At 44.9% G+C, this 10,819-nt stretch overlaps 1 protein-coding gene across 1 annotated transcript; it reads left to right on the forward strand.

The window, feature by feature from the left end:
* Positions 1 to 5,503: 5,503 nt before the first annotated feature.
* CDK5R2 (cyclin dependent kinase 5 regulatory subunit 2) lies at positions 5,504 to 7,443 on the forward strand. The gene has a single exon (XM_053471333.1). The coding sequence runs from the start codon at positions 5,754 to 5,756 to the stop codon at positions 6,717 to 6,719; it is 966 nt and encodes a 321-aa protein (XP_053327308.1). The 5' UTR covers positions 5,504 to 5,753; the 3' UTR covers positions 6,720 to 7,443.
* Positions 7,444 to 10,819: the final 3,376 nt, after the last annotated feature.

Genomic DNA, 10,819 nt, shown 5'->3' on the forward strand with positions numbered 1-10,819 from the left:
TTTCTAAATGTGCTAAATATGACTGCTACTCTTGCAAATCATGCCATGGGATGCCATTCAATCAATTATAAGAATAAGGGGTACTGGAAGGGTTAATGCGGTCCTTGGGCATTTCCCATGTTCGGGTCCTGCACCTCTTATCTCCCTTCCTCCTGTATGTGCCCAGCTGCACTGGCAAACTGCCCCTCCGGCCCCTCTCGGACTCTCTCCCACCTGCAGCTGCTTCGCTGGGAGGGTAAAATCTCCGCTGAATGAGAAGGTGGCAGGTCCCTGATAACAGCGCCGACGGAACAAGAAGCCATTGTTTGCCGGGCTTTATAAGCTGAGAGATAAATAACAAAATTCAAAGAAACAATGTTTCTGGTCCTTACATCTAAAACCAGTCATTCTTATAAATACCTTGAGGAATACTCAGCGACATGCCTGGTTCTAAAAAGTGGGAAACCCTAAGCCGGACCCAGCAAATGTATAGATCAAAATGTATTAAAATACAAAGAGTCTTCTGTGCTATATGTTATGAACTAGTATATATATATATATATATATACATACAATTCTAACCATAAATTAGACTTTTAACCTTGAATCAGCAAACACAATGTGCCACTGGAACACAGGAGTGATGGGAGTGATAAAGGGCCATTGGAACACAGGAGTGATGGGAGTGATAAAGGGCCATCAGATCACAGGAGTGATGGGAGTGATAAAGGGCCATTGGAACACAGGAGTGATGGGAGTGATAAAGGGCCACTGGAACACAGGAGTGATGGGAGTGATAAAGGGCCATTGGAACACAGGAGTGATGGGAGTGATAAAGGGCCACTGGAACACAGGAGTGATGGGAGTGATAAAGGGCCATTGGAACACAGGAGTGATGGGAGTGATAAAGGGTCATTGGAACACAGGAGTGATGGGAGTGATAAAGGGCCATTGGAACACAGGAGTGATGGGAGTGATAAAGGGCCACTGGAACACAGGAGTGATGGGAGTGATAAAGGGCCATTGGAACACAGGAGTGATGGGAGTGATAAAGGGCCTCTGTACTCCTATGAAGTGATTCCATTAAAAATCTGCCGTTTCCAGCTACATTAGTCATTTACAACATTAACCCCGTCTGCGCTGGATTTCTGAACCAATTCATGTTATTTTAATGGCCTTTCTTTCCAAAACAAGGACATTTCTAAGTGACCCCAAACTTTTGAAAGGTAGTGTACATACATACAGATACACATTAGCAGAAATTACAATAATGCAGCCAATGCACCATATTATTTGCATATTATCATATTTATTTTATTTTCCCTGCCTGTAAAATAAATTGTGTTTATTCATTAATTGACCTTACAGTACAGTGTTAGTAACTACAGCACAGAATTTCTTTTAATTCTGATTATATATCAAATTTTCCTGTTACAGTAACAATAACAATAAAAAAAAATATATTTATGCATAGTTTTAAAAATCAAATGTAAACGCCATGCATTGTATGATGGCGCCCCCTGGTGCTCATCTTCCATTACAGCAGCCTGATACAAATAAATGTGTATAAAGACTGCAGAAAAAACCCAAAATACTTGATTTAAGCTAAAATATTTTTATAACAAAAATACGACGTATGTGTATTGGCCATTATTTAAAGCTTCTTAAAGGAAATATACTGAATTGCTTAAGACTCTGGCCATACAATGAGATCGATTAACTAAAGACTCGTGTAGACCATCTACTTGATGAACAAAATGCCAGATTTATCATTATTTTTAAATTAAACTAAAAAATATTTGGATAGCGGAGTTACATATTATTGATGGGGGCAGAATTTGATATATTTCTTTACTTTAGAGAAGGGTTTGTGGCGTCCACCAGAAAGAGCATATTTAATTCTGAAAATATTCTATTCGGATGGATATGCCGTACGCTATGTGAGCATAAAAACATGGCGTGTGGCCGCGCATACTCAGACGTCAGGCGGCTGCTGGCCTTAAAGTGCCACGGCTGTACTCCTATAGCCAGCCGGACCCTAGACGGGACAGCACTTTCTATTGGATATTAAAGCTCCAGCCATCATATGAACGTTAATGCATATTATAGCGTGAGATGTATAGATTCCCTTCCATGAGTATATACCTCACACATACTGCAGGGGGCAGCACTTTACACGGGCCGAGCCCAATATATAAAAATGATGCACTTCCCGGAAAATACGGCTGAGACGTCACTCTATCTGTATGCCGCACTTTGCCCCGCACTTTTCCCAAAAACCCAAACACGGTTGCCATATCAGCCACATTTTTTCCTGGATACATTTAATGTATGCATGCTGCTCACCAGCACCTATAGCACTAACCCGCAGTATGTGGGACGGATAAACTCACATAGGGTAATCAATTAATCAATCAATAAACCTAAGTTTATACATTCTAATGCAGGGAAGACAAAATCATTCAAAGTGTACAGGAAAAAATGCTGATATGGCAACCCTACATACAATGCATGAGTAGACACGTGTGCGGAAACTCATGTGTGTTAGATAACACTCCCTGGTGATATTAGTCACGTTTCACACGCATTATGTAGCCTGCGGTCTGCGTTACCGGAGGAGAGAAGATAATCCTTTTGTTTGTATCTGACTGGGGGGGTCATCGGAGGATAAGCGCTGGAACCGGAACTCTTCCTTTTCCTTAATAACGCGATCCCCATCACTCTCAGGCATCGAAGTACTAATCCTGATACTTTATAACCTTAAAGGACAAGTCACCTAAACAAATGTATAGAGCAGCTCTTACCTACGGGATCATATGGAACATTAAAAGAACACGTTTACTACACGGCACATAGATGGGGGGAGGGGTGACATGGAATGGGACGGTTCCCCTTTAAATTTAGCAAGAAAGATTCAGATCTCTTTAAATAAGCGGATCACGGCTTCTATATATATATACACAGTAATATATAGTATGACGGATATATGTATGAACCTGTGTCAAGGCTGAGCAACAGGGTCTGCCTCGGATACTGGACTACCACTCTCATGATTCTCAGCCGGCCAATATTCCCATTTTAGGGTACGCGTGTCGGCTTAGATGACTCCAGCGCTGTACCAGCGACTCTGCTACCTGTTTACAGGAGAGGACCGCCGTGTACCAGGTGATTTCATGTCACGCAGGGATTAAACAGCTCAAGGGACAGGATAAAGCTTTGCAAAGAGCACAGAAGGTGACAGCGTCCTCGTGGCTGAGAGACAGTCACCTCCTGAGTCAGAGCGCGGGGTCTTCGGGGGTTATTGGACCGCGTGGTGGAGCGATTCAGAAAATGCCCCTTTCAGGCAGAAAAACCATCGAGGGTCTCATCATCTTCACGAAATATTCATAAACTGTATATGGAGACAATGAATAGGACTTCTTCATACTTCCCAACAGCCCTAGTTATCGCAGGACAGTCCTGGACCCTCCATGCCTTGCCTGCCCATGAGCCTCTAGCTCTCCCGCTTTAAAAAAAAAAAAATGAAAAAGAGTAATTTTTACATTAAAAAGAAAATGAAAAATGGATTAATTTGTTTCTCCGAATATATAATTATCAGAGATAATGTAGAATGCGTCGCTTCCCCTTTAAATATTTATTCGAACTTTAAGCGAGTAAAACGTCTTCATTAATTTAATTTAACTAATCGGGCCCCAAATGTACTGAGGTGCTATCATTAAATTAACTCTTTCATAGTAAAATACATATGATTCTCTGGATACTATATTATTTATGGTTTTATTTAGCGCCATCATATTCCACAGCGCTGTACAAAGGATACTCCCCTTTACATGTTCCAGAATTGGTCTTTGGGTTATTTAAAAACGTCAGATACACCGGAAAAAGAGACCCCCTGCTGAGACAAGACCCCCCCCCCGCCCCGAGCCGTCTTGAGGATCTGTTGGGGCGAGTCTGAGCCTGCGTCAGAATTTTAAATAGAACGTTGTTATCGGCTCTTAATGTATCTCCACCTGTTAATAAGGACGCCTATGGAAAATGTATATTGCAGGGCTGTATCCTAATCACTGCTGCCCTGTTAACTGCATTTTATATACCACCCCCCCACTATGTAATTTAATGGAAAAACATTAAAAAAAGGGCAGGTTTTGATTGGGATTTAGTTAATTCCAAGCTACTTCATGGTGGGTCCTAAAGAATCCCTATAGGGGGATATATAGGGGGATATGCATATGTTGGCAAGCTGGCCAGTATGGTCTTCCGGTGCGCGCATGTTTAGGATACGGTCCCTTTAAATCCTTCCAGTGCGTCTGTCAGCCGGAATTTTGTAACCCGGGCAAAACATCACATGCTCGCAATGAATGATATATATAACATATAGCTCATGTGAGCTGTTCTTCTACAATGTTACGAATCCAAATGGCCGGGAAAGGCTCGGAAATTGGAAATTGGAGAAAAAATAAAATTATTTGTATTTGGCTTAAAACGGGTTTGAATTAATCATCAAAGCTCGGAAGGAAGACCACAAATAATATGTGAGGTTAACTCTTTGAGCGCCTGAAGTCTGCTCTGCCCTCCCCATCATTACAGAGCTTATCAGCTAATTAGGAAGGTTAAATGTTCCAGCCCCCCCCCTTACCGCTTATTAGGGGCATTTGAGGGGTATTATGGGGACACAAACTGCATGATTTAGCATTTAAATTTATATAATAAACAGAAAATTGTATTTTCATGGCTAGGGTCATGTGACCAGCATCACTGCTAATGCAGCAGCCTTCTCATTAGCAATAACTTCCAGCCCCTCCATGGTTAAATTCAGCAGCTGGGTGGATAATTTAAATGCCCCCCTGGGCACCTTGCGACCTCCCTCTATATACAGCCCCCATATTCTGCCCCAGGCGCAATGCTAGGAATAATCCCCCTTTTACTCAGGTGGGCAGCCCTCGCTCCTAATACCCCTCCTGCGGACAGGCTGCACCGAGGTGGGGCCGGCGCCATCCCCCCCCCCCCCCGATGCAGTCACACACCCACCTGCAAAGCTGCATCTCCAGCTATCCCCCCACTCGCCGCCTCTGATTGGCCCGTGCGCTTGTCTGTCTGCGCGGTTACGCTCTGTGATTAGCTGGCGGGGGGTTTTACGCCCTCCCCGAGGCTCAGGGTCTGGGTTGTGCGCGCTGGATGCTGCAGAACGCGCTGGGGAGCGGCGGATCCGGTTTGCATCTACGGACTCCTCACGGGCACGTCCCGAGCCAGCCCCGGGAACTGCACCAAAAGGCATGCACGCCAGCCCTCTGCCCCTGCTCGCCGCACCCGCTTTGCATTGATTTCTATCCGCACCGGGGGGGCCATCAGGTCCTATATAGCCCTGGATCCACCCTCCGTGCATCCATTGTGCACCGGTTTAAAGAACGGGATCCACCCTCCATGCACCTAAACCTCTACCCTGCACCTGCCGGTAAGGCTGAACGCAACCTGCATTGACTTATAGCACTGGATCCACCCAACAAGCGCTTACAGGGAGGGATCATCCCACCTATACCTCCATATAACACAGGATCATCCCACCTATACCTCCATATAACACAGGATCATCCCACCTATACCTCCGTATAACACAGGATCATCCCACCTATACCTCCTTACGGCACGGAATCCATTACTGCACCAATAAGGCTTTGCATCCACTCAACACCGGAGAGCCTATCTCGTGAAACCTGTCAGTGACTCTCCTCCCTCACCGATCAGACAGCTCCTTGGCTCCCGCGTGATCCTTTGTCATGGGCACCGTACTGTCGCTGTCCCCGGCTCCTGGGAAGGCAGGCCCCTTGGACGACAAAAAGCCGGAACCCTCTGGAGGTGGGTACTCGGCCATCCCCAACAGCAAGAACGGAGGAAGCAAATCGGAGAAAAGCCTGAAGCGACACTCTGTGCTGATCTCTGCGCTGACGTGGAAGCGGCTGGTGGCAGCCTCGGCCAAGAAGAAGAATGCCAAGAAGATCAACCCAAACCCAGGGCCCATCAATGGCCCCCTGCTCCCCAACAACAACAACAACCCAGTGGAGCAGCTGAACCACGAGAACCTACGTAAATCCCAGGCCAGCCCTGGCCGCAGAGAGCCAAAGCCGGTACCGGTGCCGACTGTGCCACCTGGTTCATCAGATGGTCAGAAGATCCAACAGCACCAGCTGGTGGCTGTTCAGAAACAGGCGAGCGGCCGGTCCCTGTGTTCTCCGCGTCGGGTGATAGTACAAGCTTCTACTGGCGAGTTACTGAGATGCCTGGGTGAATTTGTTTGTCGCCGCTGCTACCGGCTGAAAGAGCTAAGCCCTGGAGAACCCACCATGTGGTTCCGCAACGTTGACCGCTCTTTGCTTCTGCAAGGGTGGCAGGACCAAGGTTTTATCACTCCTGCCAACCTAGTCTTTGTCTACTTACTTTGTAGAGAGGCAATAGGAGATGAGCTGGCTACTGAGTATGAGCTGCAGGCCACCTTTCTCACTTGCCTCTACCTTGCTTATTCTTACATGGGCAACGAGATTTCCTACCCTCTTAAGCCCTTCCTGGTGGAAACCGATAAAGAGGTCTTCTGGCAACGTTGCCTGAGCATCATCGACCGCATGAGTGCCAAAATGCTTCAGATCAACTCCGATCCTCACTTCTTCACGCAGGTCTTCCAGGATCTGAAGAACGAAGGGGAGACCAGGGAGTCTAATGGACATTGGACTATAAACTTGGACCGCTAGAATGGAAGTAGGCTTAGCAGTTGGGTAGGGATGGGGGAAGGACACTTCTAGACTTAATCAATGAATATTCACGAGCAAAGCGAAGACTGGAGTCTAGATCCCGTTCACGAGGCTGCTGTCCACATACGAGACACTTCAGAAGTTGGGTTTACTGCTCTTTGGCACTGAATGTTTGGGTGTTTTTCTTTTTTCGTGTGCCCCGTGGCACTCTTAACTTCGGGGAGCTCCAAACCATTAATCTCTTCTCTGGCGGAAGGGCCTGGAACGCGTTTTGGGGCCCCTAGCGACCGTTAGTGAAAGGATTAAAGGGCGGCACTATACTTTTTGGGGGTAATCACTTTTGATATTTTACACTTGCTGAGATTAGGTGTGCCACGTGACTTCAGTTCCACCTTCTGGAACCATACCTCACACCTCCAAGATTGGGGGGGTCTTGGTTGAATGATAACGCTCTGGTATGGGTGGGCTTTGAATTGCACTCTGCTCCAGGCAATAATACCCCGCGGTAACAATGTTTCCTCTCTCCATGCCCCTGATACATAAGGCACTTCTTGTAATTTACGAAGGAACGCTTCAGCCCGACGTCCTCTCCTTTCCGCTTTAAGTTCTGACGGATGTTTCCATGCCGCTAAAGCCGCCCCTATAGAATTCTGCATATCCGTGTAAAACCAGAGACGCTATTAACCCCGTGCTACTGTGAATCACAGTACATGGAGGGGCTTTCTGTATTTTTCTAAACATGCATGTGGCTGTGAGTCATTTGTGTTGGAAAATCTCGCGTATTTCCCGCCGAAGAGCCAGGTTCTGGATCATTTACAAACCGTGTATGTGTCGGTAGCGGGGGGGTTCTGCTCTGTCCGATCACCTCGAGCGCCCCTCCCCCCCCTTTGTCGCTGGTGCTCGCCGGCCCGTTGGGTGCTGTCCGTGGTGCCGGATACGATCCAGGCTTCGGCCGCTTCAGATATCTTGACACCTCCATAGTATGTACGAATGTAACTGTTGGAAGCGCACTAAATGCCGCAATATGTTTGACGATGAAGCTGTACTCTGTGCCAACGGTGTTCAAATGTACAAAAAAAACAAAAAAAAACCGTATTGTTTTATATTGTATATTTAAAAAAAATCTAAAAAAAAAAGCAAAAGTGATTCTGGATTCTTTTCTGAGTATACGTTTTTTTTTCCAGCTTGTTTGAGAATACTGGGTTTTTGGATTGTTGGGGGGGCATTGAATATTATTTAAATTTTCACAAGACATTAAGGAGTGCAGACATGGTCAGTACCGTCTGGGAGGGTGGTAGACAAGTGGAACAGCCTCCCAGCAGAAGTGGTAGAGGCTAATACAGTGAGGGAATATAAACCTACATGGGATAGGCATACGGCTCCTGAATCTGATTAACGGGCAAATAGGTGGGCAGAATGGGTCTAATCTGGTGTCAAATATCTAGACTTTTGATGGTTTGGCTGAGCAACATGGGAATTGCAATCCGTGAACACCTGGAGGCCTGGTCATTTACTGTAATATATATACTGAAGAACAGCTTCTTCACTATTATTCCTCTCCCCCCCCCCCCCCGCTGATCCTCTACTTGGTATCCGGATTGCTGGAAAAAGGTTTGCTGTCCGTGGTGCTGAAAACAAAGGACGCCGTCTAAATCTTCAGCTGTTACACGGTCTGCCTGGGAGGCCGGCATGTAGTGATGGGAGTGGGTGATATCCCCCACATGCTGGGGGTTATTAATGTATACAGAGCTGGGGGTTATTAATGTATACAGCGCTGGGGGTTATACTCAAGGTGAAAACTGTTATGCAGGAGGGCATCAGGAATGCTGGAGCTGGCAGGGATCTTGGGGTCTGAGAATAAAAATAACTTCATGAATTATATGTTAACGTTTTGAGACATAAGGATTTTCCATTATTTGCACGCCGCTGATTTCTCGCTTTATCAGTGGGGGCAGCGGAACAGCCAGAGCACAAAGCATTCATATTATATACCAGAAAGGGGATGCTTGTTATGCGCAGGAAGCTCTCGTATATATATAGATAGATAGATAGATGGATAGATAGATAGAGAGATAGATAGATAGATAGATAGATAGATAGAGAGATAGATAGATGATAGATAGATAGATAGATAGATAGATAGATAGAGAGATAGATAGATAGATAGATAGATAGATAGATAGAGAGATAGATAGATGATAGATAGATAGATAGATAGATAGAGAGATAGAGAGATAGATAGATAGATAGATAGAGAGATAGATAGATGATAGATAGATAGATAGATAGATAGATAGATAGATAGAGAGATAGATAGATAGATAGATAGATAGATAGATAGATAGAGAGATAGATAGATAGATAGATAGATAGATAGATAGATAGATAGATAGATAGATAGATGGATAGATAGATAGAGATAGATAGATATACAGTATATATATATATAAGCTGTTTATAAAATTGTCATCTATATATTCTATCTATTCTATCTATTGCTAAACCACGAAAGTTTACCCGGCCTCCCGGGGGAAGATATAATCAGTCTACTGGCACTCAAAGAGTTAAGGGCCACCAGGTCATGTATTTCTGACTGTCCATACCGGACCCCTATTTGGCCCGTTTGGGACCCCTGATGGTCTTTTGGCTTTGAGAACCTCTTCATTGATAAGCCCATCTCTTGACCCGAGCTGCCGGGCTTTTTCTCTCACTTTTTGGTCATTAAAACACATTTAGACTGCTGAGCTAAATATATTCCACGTTCTGTTCATTCATTCGCTTTGTTATGGCGTATTTTTTTCCGCTTGTATTCTTACTGCCTAATCCTGAGACAATTAGCTAAAAATGTCTCATTATATTTGGCCCAGTGCAAAGTGCTCACAACCTGCAATTTCAGCATCGAACCAATAATTCCTTTTTTTTGGTATAAGAATGAATGTTCCGCTGCCCGCATCTTCTAATGAAATATTCAGGGCTTTATTCTTAAGTCTCGCTCTGAAAGTTCCAAGTCACGGATTTTAATGTTTTGCAAACTCTGAGTTTTGAAATAAAATCTGCTCTGAGTCTGGATAAGACCCCCAGACGGGGGGGGGGGGACAGGAGTGTACCTTAAATCTTGCTGTGCATGCGCAGACACTGGAGAATGAAGCCCGCTGTCCCGCTAAACTCTACTTCTATCCCCCCCAAAAAGTGCGACAGAGGTAGAGCTCGGCGGAACAGCTGAATAAAATTTCAAAATCGAGACTGTCTCACGCAAAGCAGGACAGTTGGGAAGCATTAGGGTGTGTGGTACCAGTCAGAAGAACTGGTCCAGCCCATTGAGCATTGAGGAGTAAAATATTGACTAGAACCACAGATTATATACAACCTAAAGTATCATATCTGTGTCACAGTGTGAGATCTGTTACTCTATATCCATTAGATGCAATGTAAAGAAGTTTGACTTTACCTAGGGGGTGGATAAATGGAACAGCCTCCCAGCAGAAGTGGTAGAGGCTAATACAGTGAGGGTATTAAACATGCATGGGATAGACATACGGCTCCTGAATCTAAGACGAGACCAACGACTGATTAAGGTTTGAGTCTTTACAGCAGGAGAAACGGGCAACTAGATGGGGGCCGAATGGGGCCGATCTTCTGGCAGATTCCATGTCTTGTCACTTTCCTAGTCCTATACCCTGTCTGCCACTCTTGCGCCTTCTTGCCTCCCATAGGCACAGTACAGGCTTCTTGTCTTCTGGGTGGTTTTTTTTGCATTTTTAGTCTTTTACATTGAAATCCATGAATTTACAAGGAAGTTACAGGAAGTTAGAAAGATCCATAATAAATGCCATAACTTAAATACAAATAAATGAGCCCGTACCGGGATAACTAAGTATCCATAATAATAATAATAATAATAATAATAATAATAAATAATAATAAGAATAAATGTATTGCTTAATCTGAGACGCGCGTTAGATAAGAAAGGAAAGCCAGCACGGGATAGAATAAAATTTTTGGGTAATCAAGCATGCGCGGGGGGCTCCTTTACAACCCATTCCACTGGGAGACACGGGTAGCCTGCGAGGTGTTAATGGGGACGAGTAGACACCGGTTTA

This window comes from Spea bombifrons, chromosome 7 (genome assembly GCF_027358695.1).
Source record: "Spea bombifrons isolate aSpeBom1 chromosome 7, aSpeBom1.2.pri, whole genome shotgun sequence".
NCBI classification, from domain to species: domain Eukaryota; kingdom Metazoa; phylum Chordata; class Amphibia; order Anura; family Pelobatidae; genus Spea; species Spea bombifrons.

Bases quoted from the DNA above. Each gene is read 5' to 3' on its own strand.
- CDK5R2 (XM_053471333.1), top strand. From the start codon at position 5,754: ATGGGCACCGTACTGTCGCTGTCCCCGGCTCCTGGGAAGGCAGGCCCC.